Source organism: Podarcis vaucheri, assembly GCF_965113315.1.
Source record: "Podarcis vaucheri genome assembly, chromosome: 11".
Taxonomy (NCBI): Eukaryota; Metazoa; Chordata; class Lepidosauria; order Squamata; family Lacertidae; genus Podarcis; species Podarcis vaucheri.
In genome coordinates this window covers 64,059,257-64,084,156 of record NC_138749.1, presented here as the reverse complement: position 1 = coordinate 64,084,156, position 24,900 = coordinate 64,059,257, and the positions used below count along the sequence as shown (strand labels likewise).

The following is a 24,900-nucleotide window of genomic DNA, read 5'->3' as shown; positions in this document are numbered from 1 at the left end:
AGAATTCCTACTAGGCCCCTGCCCCAAAAGCAGGCGACCCCATGACAGGCATAGCAATGTCAAACGCAACAGCCCTAAATTAGGGAGGGTAGGCGGGCGATCCGATGCACGCAGCAAAAGAGACTGAAAAAAGCTGTGTGCCAAGAATATATAACTTTTGGGCCAACCCTCTAAATGGTAACATCAAAATCTCCCCAACAACCCAAACTGGCCCAATCACAGTCATGGCCATCCAAACGGTCCTGGCCAGTAACCAAGAGGGGGTGTTCTGTTAAACCCCACCGCAACGCATGCTCTCCATGAAGGAGAACACGCTTTCCCACAATTCTTCAGGGGAAACCTGGGGCCTCCTCTCTGCTATTCCCTGTGCAAAACCTGCCCCAGAGGGTTGGGGAATCCTCTGGAGCAGATTTATGGGGTGGGGGTGGGGAATTGCAGAGAGAGGAATGGGAAGTTCTTTGAAGCAAGTGGGATGCCATTAGTGTCGTATTGAATACAACCCTACAACAGTTAAACTGGTATATTGAAGATACAAGTTTAAAAAACTGACAAGGACATAGAGCTTTCAGACATTTCTGTTTTCTGATCAATGTTTATAACTTAATTATAATTATATTAATTGTAGTGGGGGGTTTTGTTCACTGACTCATACCACCTTGAATCAATATATAATTTAAGTTTCAAATGTGAAACTTAAATTATGCCTCACATGACATTAAGATAAACCCACATAAATTTCTTGAAGCGAAGCACATTCTGTTTATATGGCAGCATGGCAGATCCTTGCTTTGAAAAAAAATGGCTGACTAACGCAGCCTATCATCTGTTCAGATGACCTGTATTCTAAAACAGATTGTGATTTTGTTCCTGCCAGCCTCCCGCTAAAGAAAATGAATGCTTGATTTAAAAATGCGGTGAAGAGAGAGTTGTAACTGAATTAACCATACAAACCGTAGAAGATATTTGGGCTTTGTTTAGGAAACCTATTTATTGATCATTCAAGTACTTTAATAATACCTGAATAAATTTAAGACTGTGTGGCACAGTATATTGTTGGCTGTTTCTGCTGTGCAAAGTGAATCTGGCTTTTCAGGAGAGATTTAGTTAGGATAGGGCTAAATGTGTTGCCAAGCAACCATCTCTGGTGCTAAGGCTTATAATCACCAGGAAAGGGGGGGGGGCGCTTTAAAAGTTTGCCTTCCCCAAACAAAAGGGAACTGGTGAGTCATTTTCAGATGCTGGTAAATAGAAATTTCCCAGAAAATTGTTCTCTCTGTTTCTGAACTCCCATATAGGATGTTTGTCACATCCCCATCATCTCCTAATGCTGGATTTAATCAGATTTGCAGTCGAGATCATGAATCCTGTCAGGCTAAAGGCATCCAGGGTGACGCTATGGGAAGCTGCCCTCCTTCAAGGCAGCAAGATGAGGGGAGTGAAAGCGCTGACTGTCCAATGGTTTTCCCAACCGAAGATCCAGAAAACAGTGATGACGACAGCCAGGACAAAGTCTTCATGTGCGCTTGTACTTGGAGATGTTCTATTTAATATTTAGAGCCTCGAGATCCAGCAATTTAAAGCAGGTAACAGAAGCACGAAGCTGGAGGTTGGATAAGACTTTTGTGAATATTCAGCAAAATGTGGCTGAAATGAAATTGCTAGCTAGGCTTGGATTGTGAGTGGCCATTTCACCTTAAGATACATTCTCTAATCATGGGAATAATGCTCTTCTTGTTTTATTAAAAGTGGGTTTTGTGGAAACTGAAATAGTACCTCAGCAAAAAGATGTACTCTCTGCAGAGGGCCTTGTGTATTGCCTGAAAAAGACTTTTAACATTGAACATTTGCAAAACAATTGATTACTATTAATTGGTATTTATTTTATTTGGGGTCACTTTTGATTTAGGACTGTTCTTGAGACAGTTAGGCCATTGCTGTACTAAATTGGAATGCTGTGTTGACGTCTAATAAGTCAGCAACTTTAAGCATGGAAAGGAATGCAGAACAGAAACCTTTTTCTTTTTCAGCCAGGGCATATTAATTGAATGCTTTGATATATTTGATTATTGAGTAGGTAGTGTGTAATACAGATGGGTGTTATTTTACCAGTAATCTATAATTTGCTTCAGCTGTCTTATACATTCATTAAGTGGAATTCATATTATATAGTACTCTATTTATTTTTATTTTTCTGCCAGATAGCACTTCTGTCTCAATCACATTGATCTCCGTGGAACCTTTCTTCTTGAGCTTGATTGCATCATGTACTGGTTTTGTATAAATGGATAAAAATCTGGCTCTGACCTCCAGAATATTATTAAAAGTTTCAGGTTATTTATGCTATATAGGTGAAATTTGTATGCTTCTTTCTGAGCGTTGCTATTCAGCCTGTTATTTGTGCTGGAATTTCTTGGGCACAGTGGCATCAAAATAAGGGAAATGGATTGTGGGGGGATTATATATATAAATATAAGTGGGCTGGTATTCAACCCCATAAAAATCCAGAGTGTTTCCACAGACTGCAAAATCTGTATTTATAAGAATGAGATTGGTCACTTGACTCTTCCAGCACTGGCAGAATCCCATGCAATGCAGTGAGGTTCATAAAAGTTTTGCAGATTCAGAATGCTTCTTTGGTATTTCAAAGCTGTTCTATTCTGGGTTTGCTTTCAAATGAGAAACTTGTAGTTGTCTCTCTTTAAAATGATAAAACAGACACAAATCTCTTTTACTTAATCTAGCTGTGTACTGTACTACTGTCTGCTCACCAGTTGCAGTTTTGTGTCCTGTGGAGTCGTCTTTCTTCTTAGGTGCAGGACTTAATGCTGAAGAACACTTTTCATTGGGCATACAGTGACATGCATATGTGTGCACACCATCAAGATGCAAGAAAAAAAATGATTCCGTTTGCATTTAAAGGCAAGAATATGTCATTCACATTTTCCAAAACAACACACGTGCCAAAACGCAGCCATCCTTCAAAATTCACACACCTCTCATTTTTTTCAAGGCAGTTTGCCATCCAAGTAATGACTAAAAAATGTGTATACTATGGTGAAGTGTGCATATATTAGTGAAAATTACATACATGATGAATTTATATGGAGATTTTAGAAAAATCACAAACTGATGTGGAGAACGTTAGGCAAGCCCCAAGCAGTTTGGGTTTAAGTGCACATAATTTAGCTTTTGATTTTGGTACCCAAAAGCAGATAAATACAATTTAGAAACATGTTAAATCTCCCTCTCCCCTCAGACTAGAATAAAATGGCTTTTACACAAATGAAACTCCTCAACGTGATCCTCTCTCTTCCCAAGGGGTGGTTGATTTAAAAAGTTGTTATTCTCTCATAGTACGCAGAACTGCAAAATAATTTTATAGCGCTACATGATATTGATTTAGAATTGTAGAATCATAGAACTGTAGAGTTGGGAAGGACTGTAGACATCATATAGATTTGTTTCTTTTAGGAAATGAAAATACATGATAACTAGTAACGACAAGGAAAAAATGCTGTAACAACTTAGCAAACCATAAAACTAATTCTCATCATGACTAAAAGGAAAAAGTGTCCTTAAGGAAAAATCCTTCTGGTTAACTCAAAGTCATAGCCATAATTATTTTCATTGACAGAGCAAGTAGGCCAATCTACTCAAAGTAAATGCCAGCGATTTTAATGTGTTTTGTTTACTCCTTGGTAAGTGTTTCCTAGGTGCTGTGTGTTAGAAATTATCAATGATAGCAAAATGACTATCCAATGTATATGTGACTAGGAATGTAGGCTTACAGCACAATTACATATTTATGCCTTTTAGGAAAGAAGTCTCATTAACTTCCAGGAATGTATAGATTTGCAGCCTTAATCTATGCTAACTGTCCATGTTAACCAATTCAGATTTGTGCACCAAATGCATTTATTAAATTCCTTGAATTATGAAACAATGGACCCCTGCTCCCTGCCGAAAACATCAGTTCTTACATTTTAGTATTACATGCTGTAGGAATGTGGAAAAGGGGGAAATAAATGATTACAAGTGTCATGGCAAGCAATCAGTGTCAGATTTACACACAATTTACGTAAACTACAATTTAGGGTTTCAGATTATGAGTTGCCTCCTAATACAAAAAAAGATGAAGTTTCAAGTTTTACATTATAATTGTAGAGCTGGAAGGGACCCCAAGGGTCATCTAGTCCAGCCCCTGCAATACAGGAATATTTTACCAACATGCGGCTCGAACCCACAACCCTGAGATTAAAAGTCTCATGTTTTTCCAACTGAGCACACTAGTTTTTAGGTGCACCCTTGACTGTGTATGCAATTATTTCTATTTTTCTTTTTATTGTCATTTCAATAAGAATAATATACATTTCTGGCAATACTATGGGGCTTCTTAAACTTGGGATAGCTTAGGGCCACATCATGTTTTCATCCAGCTCTGAGCTGTTCACTGTATCCTGAGTCCTCCTCTGTATGCTGGGCTCTCCTTCCAAAATGTTGTATATGATGCTGGAGGAGAGATGCCAGTTATATTAGCAAACATTTGAGGAACTTCAAAAGATGCACCACCTTGGTGTGTTCACTGTGCAATGTGAACTTTTGCGTTGGTCAAAACTCCTGTTTTGATGCCCCTGAGAAAATATGAAATGAAAAGCTGTTTGATTATATTTTGAATTACTTCTCTCCTCCGCTCTGTACGATAACAGCTGTTATTGGAAGTGAACAAACTAGAAGACACAAAGCAAAGGAATCATGTGATATTTACTCCTACAGATACCAGCATTTTATATTTACAAGTTAATGATTTGTTAACTACGAAAAATGGCTGCTAGGTTCATTTAACAGGTCATAAATTTGATTCATTACCTGTTATACATTGATGATAAAATGCTTTTATAGACCTTGGTTCATCCAAATAAGAGCTACATTTTGTGGATGCGGGTGTGCTGTGGTCTAAACCACTGAGCCTCTTGGGCTTGCTGAACAGTAGGTCGGCGGTTTGAATCCGCACGCCAGGGTGAGTTCCCGTTGCTCGGTCCCTGCTCCTGCCAACCTAGCAGTTTAAAAGCACGCCAGTGCAAGTAGATAAACAGGTACCGCTGTGACAGGAAGGTAAACGGTGTTTCCGTGCGTTCTCGCTTCCATCATCATGTTCAGTTGCACCAGAAGCGGTGTAGTCCTGCTGGCCACATGACCCAGAAAGCTGTCTGTGGACAAGTGCTGCTCCCTCGGCCTGAAAGTGAGATGAGCGCTGCAACCCCATAGTTGCCTTTGACTGGACTTAAGTGTCCAGGGGTCTTTTACCTTTTACCTTTACCAAACATTTATATTAACAGTGAGAATATGATTACATGCATTTTTAAAAAAATTAAAATGGAGTCCCGGTCTAGCGATATACAACTGTTCCATTGCACATGTGAAGAGCTTCATCCATTCCAATATACCATGGCTGTCCGTAAATGGGGAAGCTCTTTTTGGTGAACATGCTTCTAAAAATTACTGGACCACACTCTAGATTTTAATGATCTTGTTATTTGGGTTTGGATAATCAGTAAAATATATTTAAGTGACTATGTACTGCATTTCCTCCCCCCCCCCCCGTTATCTTTGGTACAAGCACAATATCTGCAGTTTATTTAACTTTTTGGAGATCATTCACTGCAGCATTTTATTGAAGGAAACCTCATTGTATTTTGTAAATAATGAAAATCTATGTCTGAAACTCCTGAGAATTTTATTCCATTTCTTCTGAGTAAACCAAATTATGTTTTTCAAATTAATCTCACTCCTCTGTGTTTTGACTCCCTTGCTTTAATATTGCTGTATTTATATTTTGATTTTTTTTTTACTATAACTTCCTTCTGTTTGCATCAGTCTTCTATTTAATTATATTTCTGAATGCAGAAGTGTTATAGAATGGTTTGCAGTTAAGAAGCATTTTCCCTTCTACCATAGATGCCGAAGTTACTTAAACTGATAAATCTCCTAAATTTTTCTCACTTTTGTTACAAATTGGGGGTCTTCCTTCCTTCTTGTTGACCATTGGATGGCATGTCTTTGACACTACGCACCAGAAGCGGATTGTGGGGTGAAACTGGTATGCTTGCTTTCTGGCCAGCGCGTTGCTGTTGCTTAGAAGGCGGTCAGCATGGCTCAAACTGGCTCTACTAGTGACTTTTCACCATCCTGACCTCCTCACCACCTTTCCCTTTCTGTCTCACAGTAAACAATAGCCATCCACTTGCTGGGAAGGCAGCTGAGAAGCTCTGACCCACCTTCAGCACTGCTTCTGCCGAACACAATTTATCAATCACCTTTACTGGCATACAGAAGATGCAAAAGTATATAAATCAAAACATAAAATGGCATCTGTTCCTAAAAGGAGTTACTTTAAGATAAAGCTAATACAGACATAATAAGGTTAAAAAATGCCTCTCAAGTCTTATGGCGACATAGTTTCATGGCATCTCTCATAAATTTTGCTTCATTCTCCGACTGTTGAGTAGAAAGGAAACCCTGCAGAGGTCAGGACAATTTAACCTGTTTTCAGCATGGAGTTTAAATGTTTATCATGGATTTTTGTGTAAAATGGGCAGCTAAATAGAACATGTCCAATAGTTTTGACCTGTTTTATGCATTTCTAAGTATGATTTTTTTGGAGAATCTTCCTTGCAGAATTGCTGATGGCAAGATGTTAGGATTTATCTAGATGGCAGGACTTTACAAGCAGTTCTGCAAGGTAAAATATAATTTACTGAGTTCAATGATGTGCTAAAGAGAGTGATCTGCTTTGCATGCAGAGAATCCCAGCTTCAATCCTCAATATCTCCAGGTAGAGTTGGGAATGTTCATCAGAAACCCTGATTTCTGATGGGGGTTGTCAGCCAGTGTGCGTAATAGTGACCTGAATGGGCTGTTCTTGATTCAGTATAAGGCTGTCCTCGACTATTTACTCATTCAATTTTCTTTTTCAGAAATTTGATCTGATTTGTGTGTGTGATTTTCTGAGATTATGAGGAGTGGTAGATGGGGCTGAGTGCATCCTTTAAAAAAATGTGCTTACTTTACTTTTGAGGTGCAAGAGGGGTTTTTGTGAATATCCATTATTTTATACTACAAACCATCTCAGTGGTCTGCAATTTTCAGCCTCCCTAGCTCCAACCAAAACTCATGACGCATTTCCAGATCAGTAAGTGTGGGCAACCAGGGAGGCTGCAGAGTGCTGGACAAATGTTAACTGGAAAGAAAAACACCTTTTGCCCTTGACCACTTTGCAATGACAGGCAAGACAGACAGGTGGAAGGTATCAAGGAATGCACTGTGCAGTTCCTTCTCTTGGATAAGCAAGGTAATGTGTGCAGGTAGCACATATTAGCAATATTGGTCAAATGTGATATATCACCTTAACTTGGAACAAATATATAATGCCAGTGCCTTTTTTTGGGGGGGGGGTACAGAAGTACGCATACCCCTAAACATTTTGTGAATCTAAGTTTGGCCTCATTGAGGGGCAGTATTTCAATATGAGTAGGAAAATGTGAGTACCTTTAAACATTTTTTTTAGAAAAAAAGCACATTACATAGGACATTACAAAAAAGTCATATTACATTAGACATTGGTGTGTGTGTGTGTGTAATTGATGAACGCTTAACTGGAATATGTTTTTCTACAATGGCTACAGATTGTCCAGCTGAAGCTTCAAATGCAGGGCCATCTTTACCTGGGGGCACAAGGGGTGCAGGGCATCCGGTCGCCGAATTCAGGTGGGCGCCAAATGCATACCTACTGCATACTGTTCCCTCTCGATTGGCAGCAGTGAAAAGCAATGGAGCAAAAGTCCCCACCCCCGCCATCGTTCTGTTACTCCGTAGCATCAAATATTCCCGACGAGTCAGGAAACAAAAGCAGGGTTTTTTCCACTGCGTCATTGTTACAGGTTTTAAACCTTGCATTTCCCCCCTTTCCTCATTGCTAATCTGACCGTAGTTTAATCTCATTTCCTCTGAAGTGTCATGACCGACACCATTTATTTCCATTTATTTGCAGGTGGCCTTGTGTTGTGCGATATGTATACTGTATTAAAAAGTGTGGGGGGGGTGTGAAGTGCTGAGAAACCCGAGGGAAAGAGCTGCCGAAAGGAGGACCACTCGCCCCGGGCAACGAGGCCACCAACGCTGCTTCGCTCCCTGGGCCTGGGCGAGCGAGTGGTGGGTCCTCCTTCACCGCCCCCAAAGGGGCCGCAGGGCGGGTGGCTTGATAACTGCCAGGACCCGGCGGTGCTGGGCACAGGAGAAGGGCCAGCCCAGCCCTTTCTGTGAGGCGGTGCTGAGGCAAAAGCGGGCGCTGGGGCTGCCTCCTCCCTGGCCTCTTCCTGCCACGCGAGGATGGAGGTGGCGAGGCCCAACTAGGGGATGGGGCTTCAGCACCCAGCAGGTACCTGTGGCAAAAGAGGCCGCAGCAGGGACAGAGCCTCGCCCTCCGCCCTCCCTTGCTTCGCGTCTCTGCCGTGGCTCCCCCCCTCCCCAAAAAGCTCAATAAAAGTTAATTTGGGGGCAGCTGGGTGAATCTTTGCACCCCGTTGCCACATATGCTAAAGACAGCCCTGTTCAAATGCATCTCTTTTTAGAATATATGTAATTCCCATTCTTTGGATTTAGGAGTCAGAGCTTTCCTCTCATCTTCCCTCTCCGCTCTGCCTGCTTCCTATCAGAATGCTGAAAGAATATGATGAGAAAGTTATTTAACTGTTGCGTCCAAATTCTACCCCGATTTCAAAATAACATATTTCCTGATATGATTTTTGGAACACAGCTGTAATTGTCCTAAATCCAAAGGAATTATATTTTCCTATACTTTCTAGAATATAAATCACATTTCTATATTTTTGCAGGGAAGTATTTATAGAAAGGAACCAAGCTAAATGCTTTAAAATATTTCAATTGCACAGTTTGACACTTTTATATTTTACTTCATGGAATTATAAATATACAATTCTAATAATAATAATAATAATAATAATAATAATAATAATAATAATAATAATATTTTTAAAACCATGGCTTGAATCCAAAGATGTATTCTAAGTGTAGAGGGATACCTTTGGATCCAAACCTACATATTTCTATAAGTTTTTAAAAGTAGGAAGATTTATTGTTTTCCTCCCACTGTTAAACATATACTTAAAATTAAAAAAAAATAAACAAATGCCATGACTAACAATCCAAAATGAATCATAGAATCATAGAATCATAGAGTTGGAAGAGACCACAAGGGCCATCGAGTCCAACCCCCTGCCAAGCAGGAAACACCATCAGAGCACTCCTGACATATGGTTGTCAAGCCTCTGCTTAAAGACCTCCAAAGTAGGAGACTCCACCACACTCCTTGGCAGCAAATTCCACTGTCGAACAGCTCTCACTGTCAGGAAGTTCTTCCTAATGTTTAGGTGGAATCTTCTTTCTTGTAGTTTGGATCCATTGCTCCGTGTCCGCTTCTCCGGAGCAGCAGAAAACAACCTTTCTCCCTCCTCCATGTGACATCCTTTTAAATATTTGAACATGGCTATCATATCACCCCTTAACCTCCTCTTCTCCAGGCTAAACATGCCCAGCTCCCTTAGCCGTTCCTCATAAGGCATCGTTTCCAGGCCTTTGACCATTTTGGTTGCCCTCCTCTGGACACGTTCCAGTTTGTCAGTGTCCTTCTTGAATTGTGGTGCCCAGAACTGGACACAGTACTCCAGGTGTGGTCTGACCAGAGCAGAATACAGTGGCACTATTACTTCCCTTGATCTAGATGCTATACTCCTATTGATGCAGCCCAGAATTGCATTGGCTTTTTTAGCTGCCGCGTCACACTGTTGGCTCATGTCAAGTTTGTGGTCAACCAAGACTCCTAGATCCTTTTCACATGTACTGCTCTCAAGCCAGGTGTCACCCATCTTGTATTTGTGCCTCTCATTTTTTTTGCCCAAGTGCAATACTTTACATTTCTCCCTGTTAAAATTCATCTTGTTTATTTTTGCCCAGTTCTCTAATCTGTCAAGGTCGTTTTGAAGTGTAATCCTGTCCTCTGGGATGTTAGCCACCCCTCCCAGTTTGGTGTCATCTGCAAATTTGATCAGGATGCCCTTGAGTCCATCATCCAAGTCGTTGATAAAGATGTTGAATAAGACCGGGCCCAAGACAGAACCCTGTGGCACCCCACTAGTCACTCTTCTCCAGGATGAAGAGGAACCATTGATGAGCACCCTTTGGGTTCGGTCAGTCAGCCAGTTACAAATCCACTGAGTGGTAGCATAGTCAAGACCGCATTTTATGAAGCTTACTAGAATTCATCTTGGGCTGTTTAAAGCTGTCACTCAATCTTTAAATAAAATAAAAAATCTGGATTGGCAAATGAGATGAGCAGACTTGTGTGTCTGCTGTGCCCCTGCTCTAGTGGTACGGGGTCTGCGATTTCCAAACCATCCCAGACTTGGGAGGGAGAAACGCCAGGAAAATGTGGCAGGATGGGTAAGTAATAATAATCACCATAATTTTATTATTTGTACTCCGCCCATCTGACTAGGTTGCCCCAGCCACTCTGGCCGACTTCCAACATATGTAAAAACATAATAAAACATTGAACATTAAAAAGTTCCCTATACAAAGCTGCCTTCATAGAATCATAGAATCATAGAGTTGGAAGAGACCACAAGGGCCATCGAGTCCAACCCCCTGCCAAGCAGGAAACACCATCAGAGCACTCCTGACCATCAGAGCACTCCTTCAGATGCCTTCTAAAAGCTGTATAGTTCTTTATCTCCTTGTCATCTGATGGGAGGGAGCCATCACTGAGAAGGCCCTCTGCCAGGTTCCCTGGTTCACTTCTCACAGTGAGAGAAGCTCCAGAAGGTCCTTAGAGCTGACTATATGGAGATGGCGGAAATGGCTGGCAGAATCCGAGACCAGGGAGAAGAGTTGGTGGAAGAAGATTGGAGGAAATTTAAAACTTTTTTGCAGAAATATTGTAAAATTTTTGAATGCTGATGACATTGAAATGAATTGAAGGGGTTCTAGCAACAAGGTAAAATGTAAGATGGGATTAATAATAGATAAACTAATAGGACATGAATTTGCTGAACCAATTTCTAAAAGGGATACAAAAATGGGAGACGTGGGGAAGTCAGGAAAATAAGTTAACTAAAGATGAGAAATTAAGAAAGAGGGAATTTTTGTTTTTCTTTTGTATGTGTTTTTTTTCTTTTTTGTGTTTAATGTCTGTATTTTTGAATTTTGTAATTTTGTATCTTTTTCGTTTTTGTACTTTTCTAAACTTTTCTATTGATAAAACCTAATAAAATATTATTTAAAAAAACACAGAAGGTCCTTCAAGCTGGACCAGAACGATGGGGGTGGAGACGCTATTTCAGGTAGAAGTCCCACTAGAGTCAATGGTGGTGGTGGAGTACTTGTGCCAGCTCCTGTCTTGGTGTATATTTCTGTTGTTTGCAGGCATGTTTGCGCAACAAGAGGGGGTTAGGAACCAGCATAGGTGTGTTTCTCCCCTGTGCACTGCGCTAGACTCTGCCTACGAATCCAACCCATTTTTAGGTGGAGCATGACCAGCAGAGAGGCTTAGCTGGTTGAGCCTCCTGCAGTGCTCACAGACATTGTCTTGGGTATGTTGCTGGTGGCTCTTCACTTCTGCTGATGCCAAGAGCCTCCCGCCTCATTCTGATGCCCCTCAGCTGATGCCCTGGTGTAATATAGGACTGCACCTATACTCCAGGAAAATAGCTCTAAGGGGGTTGGGACCATATGTTGCTTTTTCATTTTCATGCATATAATGGAGAAGGTACTGTGTATGCCTCCCTTGTATACCACATTGATTCCTGTGCTGTGCAGTAGAGAACCTCCCATAGACAACCATCCTTTCAGGAGGTTTGTTCTGTATAATATAGGAACTGGGCCTTTAGCATTATGGCGGCAACCTTTTGGTATACTCTCTCATGACATATCAGGTACCGTTTTTGTTGACTTTTTGACAAATACAGAAGATCATCCTCCTTCAACAAGACTCTTAAAGGAAGATCTTTATCCCATTTTGATTCTGTAGTGGAACTATTTTGAACTGTTTTTATATATTGAATTGTTTTTAATTTTTGTATTATTTTATATATGGAACTGTTTTTAATTTGTCTTGTTTTATGGTGGCAACTGCTTAATTTGTTTTATAATCTCTCTCTCTATATATATATATATTTGGTATAACCTACCCTGGTAAAGGGCAGAAATCTCATAAATAAAAGACACCCCCTTATTTATTTATTTCATAAACTTTATACACTGCTTGACTGTAAAAAACTACAAAAAGATAAAACAAGAAAATCTAGGAAAAAATCCCAAACATATCTTGAGGATATAGAAGTTAAAATACTAAAGCATATTAAAATTACCTCAACTTTCTAAGCATCTGGGTAGACATTCTTCAGTCTGAGAAATACCTTGGAAATACCCTGTCTATGCAAATTTAGAAACAAACACTTGCATTTTTTTGTTTTTGAAAAATCATTAACTCCTAAGTACTACTGCATTACTCAAGTCTTTTGACAGATTAGTCTTTGAAAGGAGAAAATAAATAAGAAACTTCAGATACAGCAGCACACTTGGAAGACAACAGAAACTGAGGTCCCTGAAACAGAAACCTTTTAATAAGGAGTGGTGTAGAGTTCAGAGTTATCCATTTAAAAAAATATATTTGAGCATTCACTCTGTTTAAACTTCTGTTGTACAAACCTGGGCTTTTTTCTGAATTATTCAAAGAAGTTAATTGGGGGAAGTAGAGATCGTGCCTTAAGTGCCTTTAACAAACAATCTACCATCCCAATGTGAATGCAATACTGCTCCCCACAATGCAAAACTTTTGCCTGATCTTCTAGAATTACAGTGACTATTTCTTTGATTTCTTCATTGAATTACTACCAGCTAAAAAAATTTAAGAAAATAGGCTCACCCAGTCTTTCCCAACTTGGTACCCTGTAGTTGTTGTTAGACTGGAACTCCCATTAGCCCCCGCTAGCATGGCTGGTCATCAAGGATGCTGGAGCTCCCAGTATTGTTGTTGTACTTCTACTTCTCTTAGGCCTCCTTTCTGCACTGGCAGGAGATGCTTGCCCTGTTCTGCAGTCCCTCCTCATCTTGGTTTTGCTTTTCATGTTCACAAAAGAGAGAAACATTGAATGCTTCATTATGGCACATTCCTTAGTGGGTGGTCCTGGCCTTTGGTGCATAGTGGTGTGTAATGGTGCTCTTCTGATGGTGGTACCTCTGTCTCCTCAGTGGGGCTGCTGGCTAGCTTGGTACCCACACACAGTCACTCCTAGTCACTTATGTCTAGTAAAGGTAAAGGTACCCCTGCCTGTACGGGTCAGTCGTGTCCGACTCTAGAGTTGCGCGCTCATCTTGCTCACACTCGCAGACACTTCCGGGTCACGTGGCCAGCCTGACAAAGCTGCTCTGGCGAGCCAGCACCAGCGCAGCACACGGAAACGCCATTTACCTTCCCGCTATAAAGCGGTCCCTATTTATCTACTTGCACTTAGGAGTGCTTTCGAACTGCTAGGTGGGCAGGAGCTGGGACCGAATGGTGGGAGCTCACCCCGCCGCGGGGATTTGAACCGCCAACCATACGATCAGCAAGTCCTAGGCACTGAGGTTTTACCCACAGCGCCACCCTTTACCTTTACCTTCAAGTTGTTCTAATGAGTTACATCATAGTAATTTTGAGAATCACTGTCTCCTGATCATTTTACATTGCTGCAGTAACATTCATCCTTTTATATATGTTAGCTGCGTGGACTGGTCTGCGATCCCTTGACATTTTCTTCTACTCACAGTGCAGCAGCTGCAAAGCGAGACTGTCTGTCTTGCAGTGGGATGTAAAATGATCAGGAGACAGTGATTCTCAAAAGGTAAAGGTAAAGGAACCCCTCCTATGGACATCCCCAAACAATATGCATAACTAAATAGCATGTTGAAATAAAGGTGTTTTCAGCAGGAACCTAAAACAGGAGGGAAATGTCTGCCTAATGCCAAGTGCAGGGACTGCATAAGATGGCTCTGTGAACAAGGAATGCTCCCTTCCCCAGGCACAAAGTGATAAAGTTTCCCTGGCTTTACTCTCATTATATCAGATCACCACAGTCACTGGTGAGGCACAAGCTTTTCTTCATGTAGTGCAATGACTACAGGAGGGAAGACTGGTTTGAGACGGGGGTATTCGGGTCTCCCCACTGTGGCAGAGGCCCCTCTGGTCCTATCCATGGTGGAAGAGGGCCTTGTCAGGCCTCACAGCCTCCTTCCGACACACATGACATCACACATGTGTGTCACACGTGTGATATCATGCACATTTGACGAGCCCTCCTAATTCTGTGTGCCTCTGCTCAGCACCAATCAATTGGCCCCCAAGGAGTGGGAGAGGTAAGGATCAGTCTCACCAGCTCCAGTTTCCCAGCCCTGCTCCATAAATGGTATGCGCATTTAGCCCCTGGATATGGATACGGATTGTGAGGCAGGAAAGGGAGTTTGGCAAAATTAGAGGCTGGAAAGAGAAAAATGAGGTAAATGAGGAAAAAATGTGTCTCCCTCAAAACAGGCAATACTGTTAACTTTCAGAAGATGCAAAGAAGGACTTTTTTTTTTAAAAAAAGAAAACACGTGGAGCAAGTGCATCTGAGCAAATGAGGTAAAAAGGCTTTTCTAAGCAAGGATGTGTTGCAGGAAAAACGTATCAATTGCACCTCCTGGTGGCAACCCAAAAAGTTTTCTTTAAGAGAAGTCAGGATCTTTTCTGCACCGGGGGGGGGGGGTGTGTGTTTGTGCATATATATGTTGAAAATAAGCTTTCAAAAACACTATTGAAATCTCAAACTTGGCAAGGTGTATTTTCTTTTAAAATATAAGAACATACACTTCAGTAGCACACAAGAACAAAAAGAAAAAAAGAAAAAGCAGAGAGTTCAAGTAGGGAAGGGCAGGCGCAAGCAGAGGGGTGCCCTCTGTTGCAGTTGGATTTCTCTTCCACAGGCCGTCCTGGGCCCAGGGGGGCTGAGAGGGGAGGGCCAGAATTGCACAGGGCTCCCGATCATGTGGACATGGAGCACATGAAGGTTAAGGGCAGAGGGCTCGGGGAAGGCGCATGCACACCCACAACCTCTACTCACATTATTTCAGTGTCCCAAGAGGGATATTTTAACAATATGTTGACACCCTGAATGGCTGAAAGAGTTGGGAATGTTGCCTCACAGGGAGGCCTAGAAGCAGTGGGTAGAAATGCCTCCTGCACAGAGCAGGGGTGGGACTTGGTGGCCTTTAAGATGCCCCTCTGTGAATGAATACAATGATTTCCCCACTTTCAGCTGTCTTCAGCTCCTGCTCTTTCTTATTGTTCCAAACCATGTAAAGCAACTGGTAAAGCACATTGTGCCCAGTCAAGAAATTAAGATGCATACGACAGCTATAAAATAATAATAGAAGATTAATGTTCAACTTCTGTCTCTGCCTACTGCACCTGGGATATTGCCATTCGATATTTTAAAATGCTAAATATGCGTTACTATCATACCAGCTCTAACCTGCATAATTAGGAGATAAGGGTCCTTATCTGATCTCTCTGGGTAAAGTTCTTTTCCAAGTTCTCCAGCTCCCATGCTGTGGCATGTTTGCTGGATATGTGCCAAGGCAAATCTCCTTCCTGAAAAGTATTTGGTGGGTTATATAACCTGCGGAGAGAAGAATACGCAGAATCAAGACAGTAGACCAGTGGTGACTGTGGCAACCTTTGTAACTCAGGCAATGTGTTGTGTAATTGCCAGTCCCTTACTATTTGAAGAGCAAATATCAGGAGCCACCATGGATGTTCCAAGCAGACGTGTGTGCAGTCATAGGAATGAAAAACACAGTCATATAACCAAAGTTGATAGGCAAAGTCTCACCTGCAAAGGAAAAAGAGGCAGTAGGAGAAGTGCATTTTTCAAAAAGCCAAAAAAGTGGAGCCTAGCTGAAATCAGTGGGCCTAGACCACGCAGAGGCAAACTAAGGCCCAGTCGCCTTCTAAATCTGGCCTGCAGACGGTCCGGGAATCAGCGTGTTTTTCCATGAGTAGAATGTGTCCTTTTATTTAAAATGCATTTCTGGGTTATTTGTGGGGCATATGAATTTGTTCACCCCCCAAAAAAATATAGTCCGGCCCCCGCACAAGGTCTGAGGGACAGTGGACCAGCCCCTTGCTGAAAAACTTTGCTGACCTTTGGCCTAGACATACAGCACAATAAGAAGTCCTACTGAATTGAGTGAGTCTTACTCCCAGGTACGCTGAGTACTGCAATGTACTGCAGCCTAAATCTAGATCTAACCCAACATGTTCAAAATTATGTGGCTACATAAAGACTACCATAAGGTTACCAGATGTCCCTGTTTCCCGGGGACAGTCCCCGGATTTACAGCTTTCTCAGCATTCACATGTATGTAGTGAACAATAAGTGTCCCCATTCCAGGTTCACTGAAATGTTTTTGGTAACCTTAGACTACCAGCAGCCTGGGAAATATTTCTTGTAGGTCAAGGATGGAGAAGTTCTGGCTCTCCCATTTTTCTGGACTCCAGGTCCCATCAGCCGCAGCCAGTGGGGCCAATGGGGGGAGTCTGGAGGGGAAGGGGAACACTCACTTTCTGCACCAGCTAAATTTAGAAACTTGGATTGCAGGACTTTGAGGCACTGTGCTTTCTTTTTTCTTTTTTGAAAAACAGATTTAATTCTGTCCACCTCGAATGGGTCTTTCTATGTTTTCAGCAGCTCTTCTTTTGATATGTAAGTCGCCTGGAGTCCCATCGGAGGGAAAGGCGGGGGATAAATACTGTATATGATACGGACGAGGATGGGAAGGCTGTGCACACAGCGCCCTCTAGTGGCCCGCGGGCAGGAGCCGCAGACGGCAGCGCCCCCCGTTTCAAAGGCCGCGGGGCCGCAGGCTGGCGGGCTGCGCTGGCGCCCTCTGCTGGAAGCAGCTGGAAGCGCCGCCGCTGGCCTTGCGGCTCCGCCGAGCGGGAGCAAAGGAGGCGCGCGAAGCAGGTGAGCCGCGGCGAGGGGGGGGGTCTGGCTTGGGAAGCCTGGGCAGATCGGGGGGGGGGGGCGGCAGAGCAAAAGGGAAATGAAGAAGAAGACCCTCGAGTTGCTTTTGAGAAAGACAAAGGCGAAGAGACGTGCCTTGGAGCATGTGCAGAGTCCCCTTTTGCAGGGGGCCCAGGGAGTCGAGGCGGGACTAGCCGGGCTCCTTCCCCGTCGGGCAAACGCCAAGAGACCCCGCCAGTCCCTCGGGCTCCCTGCTGGTCTGTCCCCGGAAAGTGTGTCCCTTGCGGGGTTGCGAAGGCGGGGGGGGGGGGCTGCCCTGGATATAGATGCCCAATGCCTTTTCCTCAACCCGGAGGGGCCACGATGAGTCTTCGTAGCCTCCCGAGGTTTTGACTCCAGCTGGCCTCAGCCCCGGGCGGGATCCAGCCTGGTTGGGGGCTGCTTGATTATAGAGTGTCAGATAAAGCCAAAATAAAGAGCTCAGGAAAAGGAGAAGGGTCCTCGCACCCTTTGCAATAGACAAATGTCTTCACAAGTCATCTCCTGAAAAGATGCCTTTGACACGATCTCCCGTTTTCTCTTTTATTGAAGAACAGGATGTTTTAATTCCACCATCACCACAGAGGTGTCTGTGGAGGGGATATATTGAATGAAAATGCATTGTATTGTAACTTTTGAATAAATGTGGGGGGGGGGATGGGAAAATGCTTAAATACATTTCTGTTTCTTTCAACCCTGATATTTCTCTATTGGAAAACGCTGTGATAGATGTAAAACCCAAACATTTCTTGCTTTAGCTCTTTAGAGGAAAGCTCATGTGTAGCTAGGAGAGGGGAGATTTAAACTACTTGTTTATATTTTGAGTTATCCAGAAATCCTGTCCTTAAATTAACTTTAGTTTCTTCACACGCCTCTTCATGATTCAATTTATGGGAGAGAAGCTGAGACTAATTCCAGGAATTCTACACTGGAGAAGGTACAGTTTGCAGTAAACAATTATTGCTTTAGAGGCACAAGTGGGGGAGCCAGAACTTGGTTCAAAGTGCACACTGTTGCAACACTGCCATAAATATTTATAGAGGTGGAATTCAGCTGAATCATTGCCAAAGTGCAGACTTCTCCATCCATAAATTAAATAACGACATGTTCTGGTTTTTGGATTTTTTAAAAAGAAAATAGTTTGGGATGAATTTGCCACTTACTATGTTTTCCCCAAAGCAATTACATCTCATTCCATTTCTTAAATAGCCAGCCTTCTGTTTTGCCTGCACACATCCTCAAAGGAATCATCCCATGTTGCTTGTTCTGATAATCTCATTTACAAGATAGCCGCTTTCAGGAGGCGATGGATGGTCCTCATCTCCCCCGCTGGAATCCAAGCAAGTCTTATTCCACAACCATTGCATCTCCTAATATCCCCATTGCTTCTAAGTTGGCACTGAAAGGCCAACTTACATTCTTTAGAGCCAGGGCTAAATCCAGCCCACCACTTGCAGATCCCTAGTCATGGTTTGTTTTCATGGAACAAGGAGGAGGCCACCTTTAGATGACCAAATCCTGTCTCACCAGGATGTGCACACACTTCAGGCAGATTAATAGTGCAAAAATATGGGTTGGTATTTTGATGCTGACAACATCGTATGGATGCTGTGAAAAGCTTGTTTGCTTGAGCAAGACTGATCCCACAATAAGCAGCCGTCCGGAGGTTGCTGCCTATATATTATGAACAACTTGACTTTGGTGAAACATTGCTGTGTTCCCCGAGAGATATCTAGACACATTTAATTATTTGGCTCTTCTGTAAGTATTAGGGTGCTCTACCCAATAAAAGGTGCTTTTGGTTGTAATTTAAGAGTCAGAGTTGTATACGGATTCTTACCTAAAATGTAATGAGTTGGGAGTGTGCTTTGCCACTAGATAGATAGATAGATAGATAGATAGTGGTTTTACCATATGATATCACTAGATACAAAAGTGTGGGAGAAAGATCCTAGAATCACTTGTAGATGGAGAGATTGTGGCAACCAGAGAGAACCTCTGAATTGCATTGGGAAGGGGGGGGCATGGAGATAATGCGCCATGAAGCAAATGGGTTCTACTGTGTAGAAGGGTATGGAGCTGCAAAATGTCTTGCCGGAAATCTGTGTATCTACACATGTCTGTAAGTTTTATTTTATTTTAAAGGAGTTTCAGTCTGCCATTTTTCTTCTCAGGTATTTTCTTATTTGAAAATGAATTTTACAGCTGAAGAAGTTTCCTTTCCAATGATGACCATTGCCTTCTTTACGGTGGCTTCCATTTTAATTTCTATACGAATTTTTATGAAGAGCAGGCAACCTCGGCCACCAGGACCTTGGTCTCTGCCAATTGTGGGGAATCTTCTCCAGCTGGGAGAGTATCCCTACATTTCATTTGAGCGCATGCGGAAGAAATACGGAGATGTGTTTCAGATAAAGCTGGGAATGGTACCAGTCGTGGTAGTTAATGGACTGGATGCAGTGAAACAGGTGCTGCTTAGAGATGGGGAGAGTTTTGCTGCCCGACCTGACATGCACACCTTTTCTTTTTTTGCTGATGGAGAGAGCCTGTCATTTTCTGTGAAGTACGGAGAAAGCTGGAAGCTTCAGAAGCAAATTGCCAGCAAAGCTTTAAGGTCGCTCACCAAATCAGAAGCCACGTCTTCCACTTGCTCTTGTCTGCTCGAAGAGCATGTTTGTGCTGAAGCTTTGGAACTGGTGAAAACCTTCGTGGAGCTCTCCAAACAGGCTGGTAGCTTTGACCCTGCTGCCTCCACTACCTGTGCAATTGCGAATGTTGTCTGTGCCCTCTGCTTCAACAAAAGGTATGACCACGATGACGAGGAGTTTCAAGGCATGCTTAAGGTAAACAATGATTTCATAAAAGCATCAGGTGTCTTCAATCCAGCTGATTTTATACCATACCTTCGTTACCTCCCGCTTCCTGCTGCAAAGGCTGCTCGAGAGTTTTATAGGAAGTTCAACAACTTTGTTGCAAAACGTGTAGAAGACCACTACACCACATATGATAAGGTAAGCTTTCGGCCGTGGAGGCGGAAAACGCCGGCGGTGGGGGTGGTTCTTCAGGTAGCATGACACTTATCAAACCAAAGCATGGCAGGAGATCACACCTGCCAAAAACATTAAAAGGGTGAATACAGGAATGCAGAATCTTTCTGTTCAAACACTGCATTTCTACAGTTTGTGGCAGAGTAGAATGGCAACTTAGATCACATTTCTCATATTAACATTCCTAACATTCCAGACATGTGGAAGGTTGACATGTGTTTTAATCTAGTTTTCTGATTATCATTGATTTTAATCACTTTTGAATGTTGTAAATAGCTGTTTTAAAAATAATTACATTTTTTTTGTAAACCACTTTGAGGATTTATTACAGTCAAGTGGTATATAAATCTTTTATTTCCTGGACATGCAAATATTCTATCTAGTTTCTCTAACAGCTAAAGCATACTAGTTTTCAATGAAATATTTTTAAAATTATTTTTAAAATTCTGATCTTAAGAAAATGAAATGCATTGTAATGAAGCGGCTCACTCTCCCCAAATGAAAACAACTTAGTTAAAGAAAACTCAAATTAAAATTAAAAACGCATTACAAATGGAGCAGTAGCAACTAAAAGAAAAAATAGAAGCAACGGGGCAGAGAAAAACAAGAGGCAGCAAATCAGTTGGGCTTAAAAACCTCAAAGAGCCAGGTGTTAACTAGACACTCAAAGAGCAAAACACTGGAGCCCCACAACCAAAATGGTTGCACTCCATATGGGGAAGGATTCCCTGCCCCACCACTTGAGTTCCTAAACCATGTAGGGCTGTAAAAGTAAGAATCAGCATCTTGATTTGAGCCTAGAAAGTAATAGACTATGCAGATGATGGGAAGTTGGAGCAGGATGCTGTGTTTGACTGTTGGTAGATGCTAATTGGGCAACAGCATTTTGCAGTAGTTGATGCAAAATTGTACCTCCAAAAACTGCTATTAGCTCTGGAGGGGAGACTGCACAGGCACAGTGCTGGTGTCTATATCCCTGGCCACCCCCCACCTCCACCCCCTGGAGTTCTGGAATACTGATTTTGTATCAGGAAATCTGAGGAGGGGGAATGTTGCATATCAGTTCTTGGCTCGAAAAACATACCAAAGTACTGTGTCCAGTTCTGGGCAACACAATTAAAGGAGGGTATTGACAAGCCGGAATGTGTTCAGAGGAGGGCAAGCAAGATGATCAAGGGTCTAGAAACTCTACAATTCTATGATACCTGCTCCAGAGACTAGGACCTGAACCAAGGGCTTCAAGTTACAAGAAAGGAGATTCCTACTAAACATCAGGAAGAAATATCTGAGGGTAAGAGGTTGTCAAGCAGAGGTTGGATGGCCGTCTGTCATGGATGAATTAATTGAGATCCCTGTGTTGCAGGGGGCTGGACTAGATGACCTTTCAGGATCCTTTCCAACTCTACAATTCTGTTTCTGTGTGCAGTGTAAGGGGAAACATTTTGAAATGCACATTTTTATGTATGGTGGCACCTCTGGATATGTACACCTCCGGTTGCGTATCCTTCAGGGTGCAAATGCAGCAAACCCGGAAGTATTTTTCTGGGTTTCACTGCACGTGCATGCGCAGAAGCGCTCTACCATGCTGCACGCATGCACAGAAGTGGCACCTCCGGTTGCGAATTCCTCGGGATCCGACCAGAGCTCCGGAATGGATCCCATGCACAACTGGAGGTACCACTGTAGTTTAAAAGAGAAGTCACAGATTAATGTGACTTCTGTCCAGCCTTAGGTGAGATTGGGAGAAGATAACCCTCTTGTACTGTCAAAAGAGAAATACCATTAGCAGCATTCTTTTGTGTGTATTGACTGGGCAGTAAATTCCTGTGACTTTAATGTTACTTAGGCCAATAGCTTGCTATGAAGTCAGGCTGGGATTGTTGCCTAAGGAATTTATCACTATGCTTGACATTTTTAACAGCTGATACTTGCTGCTTTCTTTTCCAAAATAAATTTTGTCCTAAGAGTCTGAAGCCCTTGATTTGGCTGGGAGGGGGGAAAACAATATAGACTCGTTATATGTAGGATTAAACAAATTGCAGGTTGCCAAGTAAAAAGTGATTGGTTGAAAATAGCATCAAGGGTTTTGTTTGTTTCCTTTAGAACCATCTCAGAGACATCACAGATGCCCTCATTAGTGTTAGCGATGAAAAAAGAGAGGATGGGAAAGCTGCAGCTTTATCTCATCAGAAAATAATAGTTACAGTCAATGACATTTTTGGGGCTGGTAAGTATGGAACATTTTTGCCACTCTGAGATTTTAAACATGACCCTTAAAACACAGCTGCCTGCTGTTGCCTGACAGCTGATCTTTTAGGTGAAGAGCAGGTGAAATTTTATGGGGACCATATAAAGGCTCCTATCTTTGTTGGTGGATAGACTTAGTGTGACTTAAAATTCATGAGATTTTTAAAAAGTATACATTAATTAATTGTAGACCTCTTGCCCAGTGTCTTCTATATAGATGGATTTTGTGTCATTGTCAACATGGACAAACTTCAACAAAGTGTGTTAATTTTTTCCAACACCTAAAATATGGAATTGGTTTCACCCCCTAAAATGGAACTCAACATAATCCATTTTAACGTTTGATAGGAAAGTACTGTTTGACTGAACATTTTCTTGGACCACTGCAAGGGGTAGAATTGCAAAATTGACTGTCAAACTGGGACTGGTTGTAAATTTCAGCAAAAATGGATCTGTGACCTGAATTAGGCATTTGGCTAAATAAAATTATGGCCAGAAATTGAGGACCTGATGACAAAAACTCCATCCTACAAAGCGTTGCAACTGTGGGGAACAGAAGCGTTGAGTTGTGCCCAACATAAGGGGAGTCCGTCACGCAGGTGTGATGTCACATGCACGCCATCTCTCCCACCCGACCAGGGTGGCTCAGCTGCTGTCCCCCACCGCCCACCCTGGCCATTGTGAAAGGGACACCTTACCCTGTCACAGCCCTGACAGAAGATGCGTGTGGTTGTGGGATTTTGAGGGTGCCCAGCCCCCTCCTTCAAAATTTTGCGGGTCCTCGGCCCCCGTTACAGGGCACGCCTGGTGGGGAAAATGCTCCTGCAGACATGGAAATATCCAGGACCTGGATTTAAGTGAACCATTAGCAATTACCAGTAGTACCAAAACATGTCAAATCATAACTATCTAGTCAATTTTATATGGAAATGTATGGATGTATGTATTCCATACATTCGTGCTGGAATATCTCTTGGGATTTGTGCATTATGCCTACAATGGATTTCAGCATATAGAAATACCAAAGTGTTGTTTGCAGAATAATAATTTAACCACAACATATCCTGACACTTCTTTTATTTTGTAGGCTTTGCTACACTGTCAGTATGTTTGCAATGGATATTTCTGTACCTGATAAGCAATCCGGAAATTCAAACGAAAATTCAAGAAGAAATTGGTAATGTTCTTGATTAAATTGATTAAATGGAAAATTGAAGCAATCCTGTGAAGCACATTGCTTGAAACATGTTCCATTTTGTTCTGTGCAGATGCAAAGATTGGAGAAAGACCATCAAGGTTTAAAGATCGAAAAGTTCTGCATTACACAGAAGCTTTCCTTCATGAAATATTTAGGCACGCCTCCTTCCTGCCCTTCACTATTCCTCACTGGTAAGAAGCAGAGTTGGAGAGTGGTTTTGTTTCAGAGTTCTGCTCATATGACTACTTCATGTTTTGCATGGTGCTGCCAACACAGACAGAACTGCCAAGTTACCTTAACTGACCGCATGGAATAGTTAGCACTCTGCCCCACCCCTCCCTAACTTCCCATCACTGGATTCTGCCTTAACACTGGGGCTTGACCACAGAAGTAATATTCCAGATAATTTTTGCCATCATCGATTGAATTCTGTGTCCAGTAGAGTACTGAAGAAAGAAGAAGCGGACACGGAGCAATGGATCCAAACTACAAGAAAGAAGATTCCACCTAAACATTAGGAAGAACTTCCTGACAGTGAGAGCTGTTCGACAGTGGAATTTGCTGCCAAGGAGTGTGGTGGAGTCTCCTACTTTGGAGGTCTTTAAGCAGAGGCTTGACAACCATATGTCAGGAGTGCTCTGATGGTGTTTCCTGCTTGGCAGGGGGTTGGACTCGATGGCCCTTGTGGTCTCTTCCAACTCTATGATTCTATGATTCTATGATTCTAAGAGTCTTATTTTATGAGGAGTTTCCCTAGCTTATAGGTAAAAGATGTGGCTTAGGATATTTGTCCACCCTGTTACAGTTCCCTTAGATCCCCTGGTCATCCCCCAATACTATAATGCTCTTAGCCCTAAAGTGACCAATTGCAAGAAAGCCACTCAGGCAGAACTGTTTAAAATTCACCAGCAGCACCACCAAAAAAGATTTATTTGTTTAAATGGCCTATATTTATTTGTAAATAAAACACATCAATTAACAAATAATAATGCAGGGGCTGGACATCTTTAATCAAACAATTTGAAGAAAAAATGAGTGCCACCCAAATTCAAAGTGGTGTAGTGTGTTAAGAGCGGTAGTCTCGTAATCTGGTGAACCGGGTTCGCGTCTCCGCTCCTCCACCTGCAGCTGCTGGGTGACCTTGGGCCAGTCACACTTCTTTGAAGTCTCTCAGCCTCACTCACCTCACAGAGTGTTTGTTGTGGGGGAGGAAGGGAAAGGAGAATGTAGGCCGCTTTGAGACTCCTTAAAAGGG

General features: G+C 42.4%; 1 protein-coding gene across 2 annotated transcripts in view; it reads left to right on the top strand.

Annotated features, from left to right (window-relative positions):
* Window positions 1-1,221: 1,221 nt before the first annotated feature.
* LOC309542694 (cytochrome P450 1A1-like) overlaps window positions 1,222-24,900 on the top strand; it is a 28,586-nt gene continuing 4,907 nt past the window's right edge. The window contains exons 1-5 of one of the 2 annotated variants that reach the window (XM_082241595.1): window positions 1,222-1,583; window positions 19,328-20,164; window positions 22,304-22,427; window positions 23,535-23,624; window positions 23,716-23,836. In XM_082241595.1, coding sequence (XP_082097721.1) covers window positions 1,536-1,583; window positions 19,328-20,164; window positions 22,304-22,427; window positions 23,535-23,624; window positions 23,716-23,836 — 1,220 coding nt within the window. In that variant the 5' untranslated portion in view covers window positions 1,222-1,535. Of the gene's footprint in view, window positions 1,584-17,079; window positions 17,115-19,327; window positions 20,165-22,303; window positions 22,428-23,534; window positions 23,625-23,715; window positions 23,837-24,900 lie in introns of those variants that run through there. The other variant, XM_082241596.1, reaches the window with a different exon arrangement.